Source organism: Blennius ocellaris (genome assembly GCF_963422515.1).
Source record: "Blennius ocellaris genome assembly, chromosome: 2".
Taxonomy (NCBI): Eukaryota; Metazoa; Chordata; class Actinopteri; order Blenniiformes; family Blenniidae; genus Blennius; species Blennius ocellaris.
Genome location: NC_137651.1, coordinates 23,681,013 through 23,703,606, shown reverse-complemented (window position 1 = coordinate 23,703,606; position 22,594 = coordinate 23,681,013). Strand labels below are relative to the sequence as shown.

The window sequence follows — 22,594 nt, the reverse complement described above, 5'->3', positions numbered from 1 at the left end:
TACACACACACACACACACACACACACACACACACACACACACACACACACACACACACACACACACACACACACACACACACACACACACACACACACACACACACACACACACACACACACACACACCACTCATTTGGTGCAACTCATCCTGTGTAACTTGCCCCTAATTTCATTATTCCCCTGTAAACATTTTAATGCCATATAGCCTAATTATGGAAGGATCCCTGAGGGGATTACTCCTAATCCTCTTCCTGCCCATGAGCAATGGATGCTGTGGCTTAATGCTTCGAGCTATAGTGTATGTAGCCCAGCTGTTATTCTTAGTAAAAGGTGGGTTAAGTAATATTTTTAGGGCCAATAATCCAACTATAGGGGGGAAACCTATTCTGATTAATACTATAAAGTGGATGTGCTCTGCGCTTCTTTTCCATGTTTTTCCAACCCTTATCAGACATGCAGTAAAACAAGCTGAGGTTACTGGTTACCTCTCTGAGGCTTGTAAGCAACGTGTACTGATAGCATCAGCAGATAGGATCACCGTTAATGGAGCCGAGCAGAGGGGAGAGAGAGAGAGAGAGAGAGAGCGAGAGAGAGAGAGGGGGGGGGGGGGGGGGGGGGGGGGGGAGGATTGAACTGCAGCCGGCGAGCGAGAGCGATGAAGAGGCGCTCTGGGAGTTCAGACCCAAATCCACTTGTATTCCTGTAACACTATCGGCCATAATTGGCCGAGGAACGCAGATTAAGATTGATGAGACATTAAAGTGGCTCTTTGGAGTTTAAGGGATCGATAAATATCCCTGACTCCGAGAGCCTTTCGTTTGGAGAGGAGACGGATCACTGAGGGGCGAGCAGCATGCTCCACCGCGACACTGATCCGAGAACATGGAGGATGAAGCAGAGGAGGAGGAGGAGGAGGAGAAGGGAGGCGACTGAAATAAAGATGTGATCACCATCAGCTGACCGGGGTCACGAACCCACCTTTTGGGCTGAGTTTTGTCATTATTCTTTAACTGTAACTTTATATTTTCTGTTCTTACATGAAATCAGCTTTTTTTTTTTTTTTAATTCTCAGTAAATCAATACACAAGCCTATTTTAAAGCAACAACTCAGTAGAGCTAATGTTAATCCTAAATACCCGGATATTAATTTGTATTGTATACTTTTACTGTAAAAAAGAAATACTGCGTTTACAGTGATGATTGTTTAAGTTTTATTTGTGCCTCGTCATTCAATAGTTCGTGAAACTATGAATTGGGTACACCTTAAAAAAAACCTAGAAGAATCAGTTCGGTTGCTTCTTTTTTGAAATCATTACAATCTTCACCCTTTCAAGTTCATTATTTTTATTAGAATTATTATTATTTTATTTTAAAAATGTTTTTTAACGCACGGTGTCTTTTATGTTCCAACCTGGCTTCTCCCACGCGGAGGTCAGGAGTACACACGGCGATTGTGACACATGAAATATATTTATAATAATAACAATAATAATAATAATAATAATAATACAAATACAATGAAACAGCTTTGTTTGTTTTTAAGCTCAACAAAAAAAGGTGTTACGTTTCACTGTGGTATCGTATCGCAAAATGCGTAAAATGCGCGCGCGCGCCGGTATTGTTTGACGCCTCTTGGCCTCGCTCAGTTTCACAGGATTCACCTGCTCCTAATTTGTATTGCACATAAAGAAAATCTGCCCCGTGCACGTTGATGATGTTTGCCCCCTCTGTGCAGGCCCAGTGGTCCTGAGCAGCCCGGCCCAGCTCGTTGCCCCCGTCCTCGTGGCCCGGGGGACTCTGTCCATCACCACCACTGAAATCTACTTTGAGGTGGACGAGGATGACCCTGCCTTCAAAAGGGTCGACTCAAAGGTAAGTAACCTGCAAGCAAGTGTGCAGTTCAAGTTTAAGACCGGTGGCATGTGGTGGGTTTTTTTGGGGGTTTTTTTGTTTCTCCCTCCCTCCTCACTAAAAACACAGACACCATTAAACATTTACTGTACATTTAATATTGAAAGTTATAATTAATAAATAAATAAAAAGATGCATTGGATTTCTGTATTTTACTGAGATATATATACATATATATTTTAATTTGCACGTTTCGAATTGCGAGATTATTCGTGCATTTTATTTATTTAAAAAATATATAGTTTTAAGCTGCTGCTTCTTGCAAGATCTGATCTTTATAATAACCAACCAATTTATTATCTGAATTTCCACCTCATGTCAAAGACAAATATCAAATCAAGACAGTTTAACCTTATCTGTTATAATAATAAATAAATCGATGTTTTCCTTCATAAGGGGCCAAATGTAGAGCGCCGGAATAAACATTTAATTGAATATTTCTGGCCTATTTTACTGTTAAATACACCTTTAATAAAACCATAGTGGGACACAAATATAAAACAGCTCGTTTTATTAGCTCTTTAAATTAGATCAAAGACAGAAATAAAAAAATCAGATCACAGATGTTATAATCCAGTGTATTTCAAGTGCATTTCTTTCCAATTAAACTGTAATATATATATATACTATATATAAATGTTATTTTCTTTTTTTTTTAATGATGTAGGCCTAAGCATGGTAAAGAAAATCATCAACTTAATAAAAAAAAACTGTTCGCATCCTTTAAATAATATTATTCAAGTAAAATCGATGGAATGTTTTCAATGTAACAAACGTCATGTACCATCAAAATGTAAACTTTTTAAGAAAATTTGAAAAAGTCCATTGAAACAGGTGAATCAGACTACCACTGATGATGTATAAATAAAGAAGGGGGGAAAAACGGTTTCTCCCAGATAAAGAAAGAGTTGAGATTTAAACAGGTGGATCCTATTTACGCGTCACAGAACAACATTCACAAATCCAGACCACTTGAATCACAATCTATGGATGTATTTACAGTATAAAATGTACAGATGTGTGGTTAAATTTTTCCAAAAAGTGTTGTTGTTTTTTTTATCTATCCACGGGGCTTTATTTTAAAGCATTTAAGGAAATGTAGGATTTAGGCAACCGAGCTGCAGCCATGGGATTTAAAACGTGCTCCTAAAATATCCACACCGAGAGGATTGGAAAAAAGAAATTGTTTAAAAAAGAAATAAAAACCATGTTTGAAGAGGCTAGGCCAAAAAGAAATATTCAACAACAGAGGATAGTCACATTTCACAAGACTTCTGGAAATTGGCAATATTTTCTGTCCTTTTTTTTTTTTTTTTTTTAAGCGCTCGTTAGGCCTCTTTAGCACATTTTTTTTTTTTTTTTAAAGACGAGGTGAACCTGGGATTGTTTTAGTTACCTCAGAGTTTCTCCAAGCTTTTGGGGTTGGTCAGTATTTCTCTCGCCAGTCGCCAAGTCTGTTTGGCTGCGTTCTCCAGGGCGGAGTGCGGCTTCCCCTGGAACAGGTCTAAGTTGGGCAGGAAATAATGCGGGCACCTTCTGCACTGCAAACACGAAATAAGCTGCAATAGAATCCCGTTCAGGCGGTCTCCCAGGCAGTTCTCGTCCCAGTCCGACTCCCTGGGATGCTTCTCGCACTCGTAGGAAACCAGAGTCTTCATGTGGTAGTTGTTGAGCGGCTGGCCGGGCAGCTCCAGGTGTCGGTCCCGCAGCGCCTTCAGCACCGACAGGCACTTCTTCCTGCAGCCGCCGAGCAGCAGCCGGTTCTCGGCCTCGGCGAACTGCAGCACCCAGGCGTCGCTCTCCGCCGAGCTCTGCTTGCCGTTCAGCGAGTAGCACTCTTTGGATAAAAGGTTGAAACCCTCCGCCTTGACCTCGGCCACCCGGTTCGGGCCCGGCCACGGGATGTGGGGCAGGGGCCAGTGCGCGGCGCTCCGCGGCCAGATGCCGGTGCACTTGAACGCCGGCGTGATTTGCACCACGTATCTGTCTCTGATGCGCAGCTTCACCTCGCTGGTGTCCGCGACCATCTTGACGACATCTCTGTAGCTGCATTTATCGACCGCCTGCGCGACCAGCGTCTGAAACCGGGAGCGGATCTTGCGCGCCGAGAGGTACCCGGAGGCGGTGATGAACTCCACCCAGAGAGACATGCTCCTCTTGCGGCCGTCGCTGAGCTTGAGCACGGCGCAGCCGGGCAGAGAGCCGTCGTCCACGAAGTTGAAGACCCCCATCTGATTGAGATAGAGCACGACCTCGAACTCTGTGGGCGAAATGACCTCCAGCCCCTCGAAGCGGTTATCCATTTCACTGAGGGAGCTGATGAAGCGGGGCTCCTGCACCTCCACCTCCTTCAGGACATCCGACACCACCTTGCACACCTCCCGGATGGTCTTGGAGATGGCAGCCTTTCGAGACTGACATTTCTCGTTGTAGTATTTGTTGAGGTGGTACACCAACTTCGCCTGCGCGGCTATCATGTTCGGGCAGAGATCCGGGTTGTACACCGGAGTCTCGCAGTAAGCCGAGGGATCCAACGCGGCTGTTTGTACGGGAGCCAATTTTAGAGAAGAAAGAGAGCTATTTAAAAAGAAAAAAATATATACGTGTCTATTTATAAGACAACTATTTAAAGATGTGCGCGGGGCACATGCGTATTCAGAATATCACAACATTCGCAGCTGCATTGAAGTGATATGCTGCAAATCCTCCAAAATGTTCAGAATATCGCGATTAAAAGTCCATTTGGATCTTGTTCTGTCGCCGGGGAGAGAGATGGGGGGGGGAGAAAAAAAGCTCCTTTTGGTGTTTCTCTCTGATCACGGTGCCGGGGCTTTTGGAGTCCGCGTAATTGCGCAGAGTGGAGTGTGCTGTCCTGACGCAGACGCCCCGGTGTTGCTGTGTTTTACAACAGGAGACACACACACACACACTCACACACTCTTTATTATAAGGGAGGAGTTGAAACCAAGACGTCCAATGGCTGTTCAATGCGTCACCGCAGTTTATCGAAAACAAATTCATCCCCGGGTGTTATATACAAGTAAAGAGTAAAGGTAGTGGTAGTATGTCGAGGAGCGGAAGCGCACCTACGAATTTGGAGAAGAGGGGGGGGATACAGTTTTACTGCGTTACGTTTTTTATGGACTTTATCTTCAGCTTTAAAAAAAAAAAAAAAATCCGATCTGTTAAATTAAATAGAAAACAGTAGGTGGGTTTAGATCTGGTTAGTATTGATAAGTATTTATTTATTTTTTTTTCATATTTCGCACATCAGGTGAAATTAAAACCGAGAAGTTCTTTAAAGATTATTTGTCAGAATATGTTTGATTTTCTTTATTTTTGGGTCGTTTTGTTCTCGAATCCGGATATCTCTGCTAAAATACGCACGGTGTATTTAATTAACTTCTTTTTGGTTCAGATTGATTATTGAGGTTGTGTGAGATTCAGGTTTAATTTTTTTTATAGTATACATTTTTATCGTTTATTTAACATATACTATGCTGTGTTATTTAAATCAGAATAGCTTATAACCGTCCCTGTAAAGTAAAGGAGAGAGTTTGTTTATATCTTATTGACCTTAAACGATTTCAACGTATTGTATTTTTTCAGTATTTATTTGCATCATTAAAGAACTAAGAAGATGGCTGGATGGATACCACTTTTGAAAATGGAGTATTTATTTTTTGATTACAAATGTAAGCGTTTAGTTTAATAATAACAGAATAATAGATTAAAGATTACAATCGTTGAAGGAAAATACTCTTCTATTTTAATCTTTTTTGTAAAAATAAATATTTGAATTATTGTCGATTGTAATCAGACTTAATCACTCAAATTATTCAAAAAACCCAAATGATCTAAGCGTTTGTTTTACAATCTAATAATAAAGCTATTATTGTGAATTAAAACACATTGTGCATAGTTTTGTTTTGTTTTTGAATAAAAAGAAACTTAATAAATGCAGGCTATTCCAATGCTGTAAAGATGTAGTTTATAGTTGCATGATTCCCAATAACAGCTTCTCTCTGGCTCTCGTCACTGCACTGCCACTCATCCTCACGAAGGTACAGTCTTTGAAGAGTACTTCAAAAAAAGATGACGCTGCACAGATCAGATAAGGAACACAAAGGCATTTACACTCGTCTCTGCTCCAGTCTCTGCTGCATATGACCAGACATTATGGGGGCAGAGCGCTGCGGCTTGACGTGGAGGCGGTGGAGTGTGTGTGCGGGAAGGACCTTGATAGATAGGTGACTCCCATTATCCCCCAGCCTGTCACGAACACACTGCCATGGAGCTGCTTGGCAAGCAACACTGATAATTTCACACTGTTACTAGGCAGGAAAAAAAAACCAAAAACATATTGAGTTATGTGTGTTATTTCAGAGATGTGGGTTGGATAGTATTAAGGTTTGTTCTAAATTTAAGTGAAGCTATTTTAAAGTTAAAGTCTTATCGTGTTTAAATCTGATGAAAAGCAGAATTTTTCTTTTTTTTTTTTTCTTGTTGGCATATTTTTGAAGGATGTGTGGGACTTTATGGAAGGTTTTCATGCGGTGAGAGGAAGCTGAGGGTCTCTTCCCTCCTCAGACTTTGATAGTCTTGCCCTCTTCCTCTCCCACTGCGGCTCAGCAGGTACTTGGTTTTTATTGAAACCAGACAAGCCTCACTTTGCAGGCTCTCTTGCTCCAAGTGGAGATACCTCTGAATCCAGTTGCACCTCTGGAGTTTGTGCCCCGGCCTTTGGTCCATCCCCGTGCGTGATAGAAATGGGGGTGGGGGGATTTTCATTGAGATTATCACCTCCTAATCTAAAGCATGTGGATCTCACAGTAACTCAACCTGCTCCGCAGTCCCATGACTTCCAGCAGTGGTCGGGTCCAGCCAATCATCTCTTCACCATTACACCCTCTTGTTGTTTATCCCACCATCCCCACCAGGCGATGGGAGGCCCTTCCATATGATGTATGGAGTAGTGATTCTGGTTCAGGCCTATTTCTGACCCAGCAAAAAAAAAAAAAAAATGCATGCAGGGTTGTGTAAATCAATACAATGACTTCCACTTCCCCTAATTCTGCACAAGCATGTGACCTCTGTTTTGAAGGCCTCTTTGTTTCCACAGCATGCCTCTACACTTATTCATTTTTCTCTCCGCCATTTTTCTTGTCCCTTTCTTCTTCTTCTCCCAAGACGGATGGTCCTGCTAACATGGACAGACACACGTTCAGTGGTTCAGTGGCTCAGTGGCGCCAAAGTCACCACGTGGATGTTTCTTTATTTTCTCTCATGTCTTCCTCATTTTGTTGCTTTTAATGGACGTGTTTTTTAATTTTTAAGTTTGGTCAAAAACAGAATGTAACACCAGATTGAGTTAAAATGAACAAATAGCCATACATATTGGTGATATATATATTTTTATTTTTTAATTTTTTAATTTATTTTTTTTCAACCACACTCCTATAATGTTGACATTAGGTTTAAATTCCAGCATTGAGTTGATTTCTAAGCTGGATCAAGCCAGCAATCCTGTAAGTGGCATTATAATTACAGATGGTGTTTTATTATTATAATAATCCTATTACAGAAGAACAAATAAGGTCTGACGTATGGTTTTCATTACATTTCTGGGGTTATTTTCTTTTTTTAAATGAGACAAGTCACATCCAATACAAAGGGACTTTACTAGCCGGCTCCCAAGCTAATGTGCAGATTAGTTAAAGTGGATTTAAAAGGATGACATGTGTCTGTATGAATCAGTGACCCTTCAGAGATGTGACTCAAACTGTGAGAAATAATATACACATGGGAAAGTCACTCACAGTGACACATTTCCTGTTATTTAGTTTGTCAGAAAATGGAATTGTCATTGGGATTTTTAATAATGGAGTGTTATTATTCTAAGCAATATGGCGTCTCTGTAGGAGGCCAGTTAATTTTTGGGCCTGGAGCCTAACTGCAGACCCCCTTTGGATTGCATCCATTCATTTTGCTTTTGACTCCGCTGTGTATACGAGCGACCTCGTTTGGATAGGTCGGGAAGACGCACCGACATGGCCGGGGGCACTCCGAGCCTCTCTGAGCCACACAAATCTCCTCGAATGTTCCGGCTTTGACGGGAGATTTTTGAGTAAGAAAAGGTGAGGAAAAGTGTAAATTAATGAAACTTAATTGATTGTCTCGGCTTCATTTGGCCCTTCACCCCTCCCCTCTGCAATATGGTACGCCTGTCAGCCCCGGTGATAAATTGCATGCATGTATTTGCATGAATAAATAAATGTCCTGTTTGTGGCAGGAAAAGGAAAAAAAAAAGTTCAGTGCACTTTCTCCATCACTCCCTGCATAGTGGCAGTACTGCTGGGGTGTTTTACTTAATCAGAACAAGGTTGTCTTTAGAAGAGTAGCAGATAAATATGGCACTTGATCTTTTTATTAAATCAGAAATGTGCCTTTGTGTTAAATTCTGTTGGATCCACGAGTGCCTGCTAAACGTGCGTCTGTATTGTATTCAGACTATAAAAGGGACCCGTCAGCCACAGTGGTGTTATTAATCTTAATGTGTGACGTGGAGACGTCGACCAGCCGTAATCATCTGCTCACTGACCTCATGATGCTCGTGTAGGATCCTCTCTCTCTCTCTCTCTCTCTACAGCCCTCGTGTCTGGACGTTTCAAAGCTCCGGCTCCCTCGCTCATGTCATGTGAGCGAGCAGAAGGAAGCACATTGAAAGCAAAGAGAACAAAGCCAAGGGCAGAATCCCGGGGCACGTCCTATGGTTTTCGAAGGTATCGGTAATCGAATGCTGTTGGTGGAGCCTGTGATGAAATTAGGGTGATGTTGCCTAAATAAGGGATGAAGGGTTCATAATTGCCAGTCTTGGAGATCTGAGGTGCCGGGTGCCAACTGTCAGAGCAGGGCTAATGATGACAAATGTCTCTCTATGCAGATTGGTGCAGCTGAGGAAGAACAAGAAAAGGGAAAAAAATGCAGAGGGCCTAACAAGAGAAAGCCTGTGTGCACATATTTAATGACCTACATGGAAATAACCCTCCCTAACCAACGGGCTGCCTTTGAATGCAATAAAGCTTTGACGCTGTTTGCTACCTCTGCAGTACCTAGGACTGATATTAATAGCTGTTAGTGTTTGTGTTTTCAGAAAAGGCACTACGTTTGTATTTTCAGCCATTAGCTTTTCTGTAGCTGAGGCTCGATGGGAAAACGTAGTAAAACATTGAGAAAGGCGTATAACTCATGTAAAACCGCCTGCTTCTGGTTAACACAGCTAAACTCTTGTTTGTTAACATGGCTTTAATTTTTTTTTTTTTTCTGTCCCCCCCAGAAGTGTGCTTGATTTTAACCACCTTTTTTAGCAGAGAGCCATAAATCTGATTTCACTTACTGTGACGTAAGGCTCATGCTAATAAAAGAGCAAACGCGGAGTGCTGCATGGCCAGATTTCCCCAATTTGTTGCATGAATGGCTTTTGAAAAGGGGGGGGGGTCCCTCCCTGTACAAAGGGAGCCTCGTCTTTGTTTGGTTTCGCCCCATCTGTGTCATCTGGTGGTCTGTTTGCAGGAGGGCGGTGTCTCGGGGTGCTCCCCAGCGGCGCTGCCAGTTGTTTTATGGACTCGTTGGAGTGGTGCGGGGAGTTCATAAGTTGGCCGGCCCATTGTGCGCCGAGCCCAGCTGACACGTGTGAATTGACTCCAGCATATTGACAGATCATTTCCATTAATGAATCGGAGGAGTCTGCCCTTGTTTCACCCTGTGATTTATGCCCCCGCTTCATCATCCTCCGAGCTCCGGGTTAACTAACAAACCACCGAACCTCTAATTGCACCGTGAAAGAAGTTTGCTTTGTTCAGTGGCTGCACGCGTGGATGGAGACGCTTAAATATTCCTTATCTTATGTTCAACGTGTGATGAAGAGAATATATACAGCAGAAAGTCAGATTTCACAACATCTTTGACTCATTACACCGAGTCGCTTTCATTTCAATATTTACACCTTGGATTAAATACTTTCATTATCGTTAACTTACTGGTATAACTATTTAGATTTCTGTCTTCACAGGCTAAGAATTCCCCCACATGAGTATATATATATCTTCAAAATATATCAATAAAGGATTAGTTCTTGATGTTTTGAATCACAGGGAAGGTGTGTTATTGTAAATCTACTTGTTTTGAGTGAAAAGTATCACTAATGTGGCCTGTTTTAGATCAGACATGAACACATAGCAGCAAATTATCGCATTTTAGCTCAACTAAAACCCAGATTTTCCTTATTTGAACTTGTGTATCTGAAACACATGTGAGTGTGTACAAAAAGATTCTAGCAATGGTACCCAATAATTAAAATGTCTTATTTTGGGTAACCTTATAAAAACTCGAGTACAAGAATTGGATTTAATAATATTGATAATAGTTTCCATTTATCAGTGTCTTTTAGGACACGAAAGGCCAGTGTACACAATGAAAAGTTAAGATATAGTTTTAAAAGACCATAATAACAACATTAAAACATTCAAAGGGCTATTTGCACTAGACCAACACTTTGTGTCAAAATGCATCCCTTTTGATCCTTTTATGTATATCAGAGTTAAAACATGCTGAAAACATTGCATCCCTACTGTCCAGTGTATAACAAATCTTCATATACAAGAAGTTTGTACTGTTCAGAGAGCTCAGACGTTTAATTTTTTATTTTCCCCTTGATTTGATCTGAGGCTACGTGTCTTTGTACCCGCCGGTGTGTCTTGCCGGGCCCTGGTCCTTCATGGCCGCCGGCCAGCCTGTTCACTCTGCTGATAGCACCGGCCCCAGCCTGGCCTGTCACCCCCCTCCACTGCTGCCACATGGAAGGCACATTTGCTCGCCACCATTTTATGCTGCTGTCACCCTCCCTTCAAGAGCGAGGGGAAAGAGGGGAGGTGAAAAGGAGAGGAGAGAGAGAGAGCGAGAGAGAGGGGAGGTTCACCCTGAGCGGATGCGAGACAAAGATGGCAGCAGAGACATTTTGTCTACTTTCATTAGTTCTGGTGGTGGTGAGCTGTGCTGAATATTACCCCGTTACTGGCAAAGCCGCACATTGTGGAGCACAGACGGAGAGCATGTCACAATCAAATCTCACCCCACCTCTTTTCCATCTTCCTCACCAGGAAAAAAAAAAAGAAAAAGTGGGACATATGGGGCGGGATGCCAATTGCTTATTTTATATGGTAATTAACATCTCTCAAAGCGTGCAATGCGGTCGGTGTGACAAACTTTATCAGAGGAATTTACATATATATTCCCAATAAGGTACGGTATATTTTGAGATCCACCGCCACGACCAGGGCTGATGTGCTACGTGTCATTAGGAAACTGGGGTATTAGGTTTGCTGGCCTTCACTCATGTGTGATGGTTCCACCGTGACAGCGTCACACTCGGCTAAAAAGTCAGAAACCGTCCCAAATCAGTGTTGTCGTCTCCTTGAGTTTCCACTATCTGGTATCTGTCATTTTAAATTGGGAGCCGACCTAAACCGTGGATCCGTGTGTTCCCATGAATCTCGGTACGTCCGCTAATGCGTGTGAGTGAGGGATAGTCGGGGAACTTGAAGTGTCGGGACTTTGTGTGTGAGATGAACTTGATTGTTTGCTTGTTGTTTGTGATCCGTAATGCTCCTTTATTTCTGGACTCCTGCCAAAAGGCAGACACCTCATCTGTTTCAACCCCCCCTGTCTTCATCCCATCCTTTTGTTTACCTAAATAACAACATTCGCACCGCGAGTCCAGGACTGGTCCACCCAGTGCGCGCGGAGACGTATCTGAACGCTGCTTTGTCCTGCTGGGCTTTCATCTGCCGGACTCATTATTGCAGTCATCTCGGTGGGCTCTATTAGAGCTGCTCACGAAGAGGGGTCTCCGTGAAAGAGCCACGATGGACGAAGAAGTGCTGATGTGCATGTTCCTGCCTCCAGGCGTTCACCTGCTCAGGAGCAGCCCCAAGGCAACGGGAAAAAAAAAAACAAAAAAACAACAACACAGACAAAAAGCAGCACTCTAACTCCAGCCACAGCTTGGGAGGTGAAGTCAGGACTCTTTTAAGTGTTGCACTGAACTGGAATTTGTGTTTCAACCCCTAAAAAAAGTTTATTTTTTTATTTTTTTAACAATTAGATAAACTCGCAAAGCGGAGAAAGGTGCTAAAAATAGACAGATGAAGTTGTGCCGTTCTACCTTGTTAAATTTCAAACGGTTTTATTAGGGTGTCAGTTCGCTGGTCTTGGCAGGAGGTGCGTGAGCAGCGGCGGCAGGGCGAGAGCACGGCGGCTGCTGACACCATCTAACGAAGGGAGGATTAGGAGTTTACAGAGGCAGTAATATGATAGGTCAAAAAAGGAGGAGGCACTCCTCCGCAGCACTTGGCTCTGTAATGAATGATTGACTGGAAAAGGAGAAGCTGCCACTCGCTGGCTGAGTGCTCATCTTGACGCCTGCCGCACCGCTCCACGGCTCCCCTTGATCACGTTTCGCTGCTCCCTTCTCATCTCAGGCAGCAGTCTGCAGGGAAAAGCTGCTTTTCCCTCTTATTTTTCCCTCTAATTTACACATTTAAGACATTTTTGTTTGCTTATTTGCAATTCCTTTTTTGTGCACGCGCGTGTGGTGTGTGTGTGTGTGTCAGTGAGACTCTTTCTATCAGTCCCACTCTCAGCAGCTCAACACCCAACTCTCTCTCTCTCTCTCTCTCTCTCTCGCTCTCTCTCTCGCTCTCTCTCTCTCTCTCTCTCGCTCTCTCTCTCTCTCTCTCTCTCTCTCTCTCTCTCTCTCTCTCTCTCTCTCTCTCTCTCTCTCTCTCTGTCTCTCTCTCTCTGTCTCACACACACACACACACACACACACACACACACACACACACACACACACACACACACACCCTCCCCTTCTGCCTCAAGGCAATGAACTAATTTCAGGTTCCATAATTGCGGTGTGTTGTACACCTGTCTGCTATTAATTCTCCCCTGTCTCTTATTCTTTTTCTTAATGAGATATTATTGTAATTATTGTCATTACACTGTTTCTCATAATGAACGTGATTGATGTTGTTGTTGTTGTTGTTGTTATGGAACTATTTATTCTTGATGATCAGTTTGAATGTGGAACTTCTACCCTGCACTTGATGGCCTTGCGCCGGCGGTGTCGGCGAGTGAACTCGGCCCCTCATTCACTCGCCGGCTGACCTCCAGAGTTTCCCGCTCCCGTGGATATAAAAGGGCAGAGCCGGGCAGCCCGGTCACCACTGAAAAGCTCCCTGCTTGTAGCCATTTTAAGACCATTACAGCGGTGAAAGGCTCCACAATGGGCTTTGTTTCAGCCTGTCACTTGCACCCAGTGAAAATCAAATAGCGCTCGGCGCTAAAAGAAAAGGTGAAAAACTTATACTCCCATTTTGGGGGAAATCTGGTCGCATTTTGAAAAGGATTCAAAAAGTTTTCACTGACATGAGTTTGAATGTTATTGTTGAAGACCCAAACTACTGGAAGGAATGCTAAAGAAAAATCTCAGCTGAATGAACAATGTTGGATTTTTTTTTTTTTTTTTTTTTTTTCTTAGGGGCCCTCAATCCAATTAGGAGTTTAATAAGGGTCATGCATGGGGACTTCACGCTGCAAGGTTGGATCCTTTAAGGGTGTTTTTGGGGAGTTCCTCCAGGTCCCGGCGAAAGGCTGCTCTCTTTAATGTGTTTCTGAGGGGTCCTGTGCCCCGGTGAGTCATTCAGACTGTTTGCGGAGCGCCGATGATCTTTTCCGTAATCCTGGAGGCCGGGGTCGCGGGATAATCTGACACTGTGGTTACATTGGTTTCTCAGGTGGTACCAATTACCCCATCCCTCACATGTGTCTGCTTCCCCCCCTCTCTCTCTCTCTCTCTCTCTCTCTCTCACACACACCCTGCACCGCTGGCCTGCAGTGGAATTATTTAGCAATATGCGGCTCGCGTAATTTCTCTTTTTATTAAAATGTTGAAGCTTTTTCATCAGATCTACCTCCTTATTCCTCGTTTTAAGTTTCTTACCTGTAAACTCCCTTCAGAAGTGGAATTTGTGCGTAAAGATGCAGCCAAAAAGGCCGTATGGATCTTTTAAAAAGGGCACTTAGCTTATCTTTAATCCCCCCCCCCCCCTCCTTGAGAGGGGAAGGTGGGTAGGAGGGCTCTAGACGTGGTCTTGTCCAGCCATTGTGTGTTTGTTCACATGCTGGCCTGCTTTGAGTGTCTGACAGCCGTTTAACTCCACACGACCTGGTTCTCAAGTGCCATCGTTGGTGCGCTCTTGAATCCTGTTAGGAGCCATAATTACAATTCATGCACTCCCCGCGCCTCTTTGAAGAGGCATTGAGAGAGCAGCGAGGAGCGAGGAGAGCCTGAGAGCACTCCGGCAATAGGGGCCCGAAGACGAAGAAGAAGAAAAAAAAATAACCTGAGACTTCCTGTATCGTCACCCCTTCGCTAAAGCATGGATTTGTTTAAAAACAAACTCATACGGGATAAAAAATGCGCATATAGGCTCTCTTGAAGTTGAACTGTACGTTTCCTGGCGGATCGATCTCATGAAAGTCTTTCAAACACGCAAACAACTTGTGAATTGTGGTACAAGTGAAGTGAAGCACATTGAATAACTTTCAAAGGGAAAAAGAAGAAAGGGTGAGCATAATGCCTAATAGGTGCTTTAGTAATTTCTGAGTTTTCATAGCTTAATCCGTTCTGAAAAGCCCGGGAGAAGAAAGGCTGCAAATGGCCCTCAGTATTAATTTGATGTGACTTCTGTACAATGAGGGCTCTGGATCTCAGAAGCCCATTTTCAAGCTTACCTTCTTTCATCATCCTCAGCCTTTGGAACTTTTTGCCTAAATGTTTCATGAAACTGAGGCTGTAAGCCTCTTTGGTATTCTGTCTTTATAACGCCCGGTTTAAGACTATTATTACACCGTGTTCAAGGCAGAGGAACACATACAAACATTGGAGCTGCTTCTCCATTGTGTGGAATTCAAATTGATTTGGGTACAATTGAGAGAGTGCTTGTATTAAAACACACATATTGTATGGCTCATTTCCCCTCTTTCAGTTTGGATTTTTACAAATGCAAATGAGGGCGAGTTTCCCTCATTCTTCTCACAAATGAGAGCCCTTTCAGGTTTTTTTTCTGAGTATTATTTCCTCCCGCTAAAAGCAGATCAAATGATTCACCACTTTTATCAATCAGAGATTTCAACACGTCGAGAGTTTCTGTCGCCAAACCTCACATGAAAACGAAGCCTCGTCACTCACATCTCATCCTGAGATAAAAGTGAAATGAAAATCACGTTTTGCTCTGTTGTTTTCAGCATGTGGAGACCCTCTCTCGCTCGTCCTCCCACCCGCCACTTTGCTGTGTAGAAAAACAATCGTGTGAACTCTGAGATTCTTTTTTTTGGTTTTGTTTTGATAAATCCAACGAAAGATGCAGTTTATAATCAAAGAAGCTTGAAATGATTCGCCCCGGGAAAGTTCACCATGGTAACATTTATACAAAAAAAAAAAAAAAAAATTGTGTTAGTTGTACTTAGTGTTCGTTCTCTTTTTTTTTCTCCTTTGTGTTGTTTCGACAAAATCGAGGGAAACTAGCCGGGGACACGGTGGGTGGGTCAGCGACCCTCGAGAAAACAGCTTGCATTAATATGCTTTAATCCAGTGTAATTAGTCAAATTACAGCACGCCAAGCAGCTTGTCGGGGGTGTTGGAGGGGTGGGGGGGGACTGTCGGCTTTGGCAGGACTCACCATGGCCTGGAGTCCCACTGGACAGCAGCGAGACCTCAGAGCCCTACTGCACTTACTTCTACTCCTTTCAGTGCCTTTCACCCTTTTCTTTTTGGTCTCCATCTTTTTCCCTTTTTCCTGACAAAAAAAAAAAAGAAGAAGAGAAGAAGAAGAAAAAGAAAAGAAAAAACCCAGTGAAGGGCTCTTTGTCATGCTACAGTGTTTTCACCTTCTCTTGTGTTGCCTCCCGTAGCCCCCAGGCTGCTCACTTGGCTTCTCGCCTGCCCGCTAAGGTGGATCAGAAATGATGGGAGGATTCACGGCGCAGGGCTACAGGAAGTCAGAGTAATTATATCAGTGCCGCACTCCTCCTACGTGATCTTCTGAGATGCAGGCTAACTGGTGCTGCTTAAGAGCCGCAGAGACCGCTAAGACACTTCCTCGTGTGGCGGGATTAGCATTGGTAAAAAGATTTAAACTATATAATTACATGAGGATAAAGTACAAATTATCTAGCGCACTCAACAGCCAGATTATCATACCCCTGCAAGCCCCCGTTCAGCCCCAAGGGGTGAGCCTGGATGACAAAAGGCCCTTATTAGCATAAATTTACAAGCCCCCTCGTTTCAGATAAGAACCTGTTTCCACCTTTGCTTTGGCCCTGAATGGCTTGTTGTGCTTTTGGCAATGACGGATAAGTCGGGGTAATTCTACTTTACGCCTGGAAAAATGATGCTCCAGATTCTGGCTGCATCCCGAAGGTGTCACCCACGATAATCCTCAAAGAGCGTCCGGCAAGGAAGGGGGCTGTGTGTTTTCCACATGATATACTGCGAATGACAGAAAGAATTATATGAAGGAGGACGAATCTGTAACATATTATTAAGCAATTCCCTGTGAATAACAAGGATAAAAGGATAATGGATGAGGGTGTCATTATTACCTCGGTGCCGAGGGAAACGCCAAAGCAAAAGGTGGAGAGACAAGATTAATTGAGGACGAGTGAGGCGCTCATTGCTCATCAGGCCCTCTCGTCTAACCACTTGCTCTTTCTGTCCCTCTCCTCCTCTGTCTCTCCGCCTCTCCATCCTTGTCTCATTCTTTCTCTTCGGCTCTGTCTTGCTCCGAGCGCCTATTCCTCCCACACACTACCCGAAAAAAAAAAAAAAAGAGGAAGAAGAAAAAGAAAAGTGGGATTTAAAGCGATCAGCTTGGCAGTCTCAGCCGCAGCCAGAGGAAGCTGGTACCCAGGCCAGGAAGATTTCAGTCATCTTAAAGGCTGACAAGTCCCCGAAAACGTCCCATTAGAAAAGCTTGCTGAAAAGACCCAACACCAAATGACTGCATCCCTTCCACCAAGCTCCTTAGCCAAAGTATCTTCAAGCTGTTTATCTGGATGATATGCTGACTAAGTATGTTCATGTATGTCTGCAGACCCCCCCCCCCCCCCCCAACACACACACACACACACACACACACACTGTATTCATATGCCACATGTAGGTTTTTCTTTGGTTATCATATGTAATTATGGTTACTCTCGTTGGAAGGAGGTAAAAATATTCTATAAGTCAAACTAAATAACACCACGGTCTTCAGTAGCACTGCTATCAAGATGCATAAAGAGAGAAGACGGTATTAAGACAACTTGATGTTGCGTTAAAGGACGGAGGGCCATCCCCTGTCACTTGAGTCTGAGTTTTCAGTTAATGTCATAAATCCCAGCTTTACTCACTTCGGAAAAAAGACATTATTTTCTATGTTTTGTCCAGCCTGCTGGTGAATCATCTTCACTTACTAACATAGTTTTTGTAGACTTTTACCATCATGTCTATACTCACTTTGTTAAGTTGTAGAAGACAAATATTCTCCCTTTTAATTATCGGATAGATCACGGCACAAACAACTGATCACACTTGACTTCAATCAGTATTTTATGCATCTTGGATTATTTTTGCATAGCTTGTGGGTTTCTCTTTCAAATGGGGCCACATTTTTTTTTTTTTTTTAATGCATTTGTGGGATACGTAGCAGAGCTATTTTTCGGTCATGAGCAAAAAAAAACATGTTTTTCACCAATCTGGTAAAATAAGAGAAAGGAATGCAACTAAATTAGATTCATATATGTGAAACTGATTCATTGTAAAAGATTTTATCATAATATTCCTAATTGTGTAGCTTTGTAAAGCACATATTTTAAATATGTGTATTATATTATTTGCAGTTTTAACAGCGTTTTTTTCTACTTACGTGATTGTGTAGCACGTCGAAATTGTAATTAATGTCCTGAGATATTTTACCTCAAATAATAACACGTATATAATTAGAAGCATGCACATTTCATGCAAATGCTCTCACACGCTCCTCATACTACACTCTCACACCCTCACTGCACCTTTTCCGCCAACCTCTCACAAACTTCCTGCAGGAATCGTGTGGCTTCACGCCAGACTTTCTATCTCTCCTGTAGGAATCCACAAGTCTGAGTTACAGTTTTTTCGCTTGCATTTCTCGGGGCTTTACATTCCAGTGCAGACGGAGCCTTGACTCTTTAAGGGGAGATTGCATACGAGGGGAAGCGGCTCCTCCCACCTGTCCTACCGTGGCAGTGTGGGAGACGGCGCTGCGGGGCCTGCTAATGTGCGTGAAATACTATCCCTGACATGAATGTTATTGACAAACTTGGCTGGACATTTGGGGCTGTGAACTGCCAGCATATTTAATGCATATTCATCTCCTTTATCCCACTGGTCTTGCCAGAGCACCCGAGCTGTGTCATCTTGCCACACTCCAGCTACCACCCAAATGTATAGTGACACTGATTATGCAAATCTGTATCTTGTTTTCCCCCCAATACCTGCATTAGGAGTCTGCTACTTTATTGAAGTTGAGATACGCTTCTCTCAGAGAGGAACCAAGTGGAATGCAGATTTATTTTTTCTCTCCCTCTCTCTCGCATAATCTCGGGGAATCTTTTTAACATTTTTGTGTTTCCGCACATCATAACAGTTGTCACATTAAGGAAGGATCATATGAGAAACGGGCTTTGATGCTCATGCATACATTATATATTTCTTACTGGATGTAAAAGGGATTCACACTGAAATAAAAGTGTGGATTTGGGCATATAGTTGCCATGTGGCAGAGCTTTATCGTTTGTGTGACTTTAAGGAGGTAAACTTGATGCTGTTAGCTTCGTTTCACAGTCACTAGAGTCACTTGAACTTTAAAACTTCCATACTTTCAAGGATATTTTCTAATATTCCTCTTTAAATCTAGTTTGAAAAGTTGGGGGTTTCATTTCCATAAACTGTGTGGCTGATTGACGTACCATAAACGTAAACTGCCTGTATGCATGTTAAAAAAAATGCCTGAATTGTACTCGATTGCATGTAAAAGTGTAAAAGAAATAATCAAGTAGAAATACAAATTACTCAAAAGATATTCTTTAACCACTTTACTTTTTGCCGTCAGTTCAATTTACCTTTACAAAATAGCTTCAGTCACATTTCTCAGGAAAACCATGAAGTTTAAAACATATAACGCAGGAATTTTCCCTCGTAAATGGAAATAAATTACTAAAAGAAAGAAATATCTACAAAATGGCTCCTCGAAAGGCTTGAATATTAAAGCTTGGATTTATAATCACATGTACATTACATTTTGATTTCTGGTTAGATTTACATAGTTGGAAAAAAGTACTCAGAAATATTAGAATGTGAGTATTTGTCACTTTTACTTCCTCCTTCTAAAATACGTATATAGGTTCAATAGTGGCATTTAGCAGATGTGTTTTATGAAGAGATCATTGATTGTGTTTTACTTTTATACGTATGAATCAAAATGTTAAAAGTTAAATTTGTGTTTGTTAATCACATACACACACATTAGAAATGGAGACGGCTGCCGTGCAAGGTGACTCGTAGGTGGACTTCGGCATGTGGACAAGAAAGAGATAGTGGATCGAACCTGTAACCTTGGAATAGGAAAATGACCTCCTCTACTATGTCACCCACTACGTGAGGCTTTTTATTCAGTTTTCTCTGTACAACACGGCAGGGCAAACACAATTAGAACAAAGCATCTGTCTTCTTTACAGTTTTATTCGGGGTCTCGACAGGTCAGCATACAAAAATACTGTCTATAAATAAACAGCTAAAACACCTCAGCATGAACAGCAACATGAACAACATGACAGAGCGTCATCCTTTGGAGCGCCGGGTTTAACTTTCCGACAGTTTTGATTTCCGTGACCCGGTCCCTTGTGTTGTCTTTGGCTGCTCTTCCACTTAACTGCGAGTTACCTCGCTCACTCTTACGAGCTCTCTCTCTCTCTGGCTTCCCGGAGTCTTCAGCCTCCTCACACGTTGGGGCCCAGATTGCCTGAGGTCAGCCATTGACTACAGTATATGCAGTGTGTGCTGATCCTCCAAATTGCCATGTGTGAAATCCATCCCTCTCGCTCCTGGGGGACTAGTCATATCACTCAAAATGAAACAGCCTCTTCCTATCCTCCCCTTTATTCCTCCACTCCGCTGTTCTCTCCGGCCGCCTGGGACCGTTGCAGTTGTGCGGCTTTAAAGCGGAAGCCTATTAGACAAATCTGAGGAGAATGCAAGCAGAGGTGCAGTGATACCGGGTTGTCACTGTGCTCCACAGTCTCATATAAATATATCAGTCATGCTGGCTTGGAGGTCTCACTGAATTATGTTATTTTCCCACTTTAGTCTAAATGCAGCCGGGAGAGCGTGGGCTGTTTGCTATGGGAGAAAATTGCATCAGGTTTTAGAAAAAATACTTCGTTAGATTTATTAATAACGTCTGTCATTGTGTCTCAGTCAATACAGGGGTGAAGCTATTCGGAAGTCAAATATGATTAGAATCTATTTCCATGCATGAAGCGGCGTCCTATCGCCTATAAGCATGATGTGAGCATCTGCACGTTATTATATATGAGTTTCAGCCTAAACGCTGGTGTCACCTGTGCCGCTCCTCATCTCATCTGTCACAATGTTTTCCGTTTTCCTCCTCTGATGTTCCACAGGCAGAAAGCCGCCTGGCCTCTGTCAAATCAAGGAAGGAAGAGAAGGGGGGGGGGGGGGGGGGGGGGGGGAATGAAAGAAATGGAGGACAGAGACGTTAAATTGTATTACGGCTATTATGGAGGAGAGGTGCATCTCCCTGCATCTGGCAGGGGCGGCGCATGCGCCGGCGGCTCCTAATGAGCCTGCAATACAAGGACCTGTGTGGAAACAAAAGGCTGCGCTTGTCGGCCATACCAGACCCCCTTCACCCCCCCCCCCCCCCCCCCACCCGCCCTCCATGCTCCCCCAGCCCTGAGCGTGACAGACCAAGAGCAGAGCGCCGGTCCCTTCCTGGTGGCGTGATTAGATTGGGGCCGAAGTCTCCAGCTGGCAGGCCTGTCTGTGACTGGAGGCGGCCGTCCCCAGCGCTTGTCACTGGCTGACACCTCTGACAGGCAGGGGACAGCTTCAGCAGACAGGTTCATTAAATGGCATTTTTTACAGCTGGGCCTCCCCAAAAAAAAAAAAAAAAATGAGGGGCTGGGCTTTGTCAAATCCCCGAGTCTACAGGGGCCCCTGCGTGTTAGTTTAGACCAAAGCTTTGTTGTTATGACAAATTTCTTGATCTGGGCGGTTTGAAATCAGCTCTTTTTTTTTTTTTTTTCTTTCCCCCTCCTCTTTAGCCTCTGTTTTGTTGACAGCCGGGCCCTTTTGGCCTGTGCTCTGTCACGGCAGCGAAAACGTTTCACGTTCGCCGGGTAACAGAAAACAGCCAGCCCCGAAATCTGATCAATCTCAAGCGATAAAATTACAGCTGTTTCAATATATGTGTACAGTTACAGTGTCTGTTTGAGCGAAGCCTCCCTGTAAACCTCTGTTTTTATTACTCGGCAAGTTGTTTTAGTGTGTGCCACACCAAGGCACCGGGAGATTGAAATAATAAATTCAGATTCACCTCGACTATCGTAACGTCTTAATATTCAAATAACAGCTCGCCGGTCCCTTCATGGAGTGAGCTGCTGCTGCTGCTGCTGCTGCTGGCTTCCCGTGATGCATATCTGTATGACTTGCCTCTCAGCATTGCACTCAGAAGATGACTCCCACAACATCTGGCTGCAGAGTGGTGGGGGGGGGGGGTAAAAGATGCGAGACCCCGTAGCCGTCCTTCCATCTCACCTCCTTCCTCCTCCACCACCCGCCTCCTCCTCAGGGCCATGCTGTCTCTATGACAACTGTTTGAGTTGGGGGGTTGCAGAGGTGTCAAGCAGGGGCATTACTGGCAGGAGAGCACCGGAGATGCTGCGCCGCACATCCACCATCTCCACCTAATCCAATTTTAATTGAGCTCCAGAGATTTTGGATGTGGCGCGGGAGGTCGGGCGCCAGCTATTCCAGGGAGAAATTAAGGCGGCCCGGCTCGCGCTGCACTCTTCCAGCCTGTCACCGCTTTAAATGAGCATTAGCATCAGACCTAACCCGAACCCGACGTCTCACTCCGCTTTCCTCTCTCACTCCACCTCAGTCACCCCCCACACACACACACACATGCACGCACACACACACGCTGAGCTGTAGGGCCTCACCTCCATACTGCCCTGTTATATCTTTATTCTCTCTCACCCACACTCTCGCCTATGTGTGATTATAACCTGGGGAGTTGATGAGGTTCCTCCCCGGCTCGTACTGTCGGACAAAATTGTTCAGTCACAGGGAAGTGAGATGGGGGGGGGTGGGGGTGCGGGGACCATTCTCACCTGTCAGAACAACTGTCTTGGTTTTACAGTGTGTGGACCTGCAGTCCCCGCGGTGCTGCATACACTAATGATTCTTTGTCTGCGCTCTCCTTTTCTTGGCATGATGGTTTTTATTGATTAT

General features: G+C 43.7%; 2 protein-coding genes across 2 annotated transcripts in view; one reads left to right on the top strand and one right to left on the bottom strand.

Annotated features, from left to right (window-relative positions):
* Positions 1-22,594, top strand: part of LOC308141652 (neurobeachin-like) — a gene marked incomplete at both ends in the record, with an annotated part of 240,698 nt that overhangs the window by 173,074 nt on the left and 45,030 nt on the right. Inside the window, 1 exon segment of the mRNA XM_080511859.1 lies at positions 1,739-1,875. Within this exon segment, the coding sequence (XP_080367985.1) occupies positions 1,739-1,875 (137 nt within the window).
* Positions 2,603-4,613, bottom strand: mab21l1 (mab-21-like 1). Its single transcript, XM_080504770.1, has one exon. The coding sequence runs from the start codon at positions 4,389-4,391 to the stop codon at positions 3,312-3,314; it is 1,080 nt and encodes a 359-aa protein (XP_080360896.1). The 5' UTR covers positions 4,392-4,613; the 3' UTR covers positions 2,603-3,311.

Bases quoted from the DNA above. Each gene is read 5' to 3' on its own strand.
- mab21l1 (XM_080504770.1), bottom strand. From the start codon at position 4,391: ATGATAGCCGCGCAGGCGAAGTTGGTGTACCACCTCAACAAATACTAC.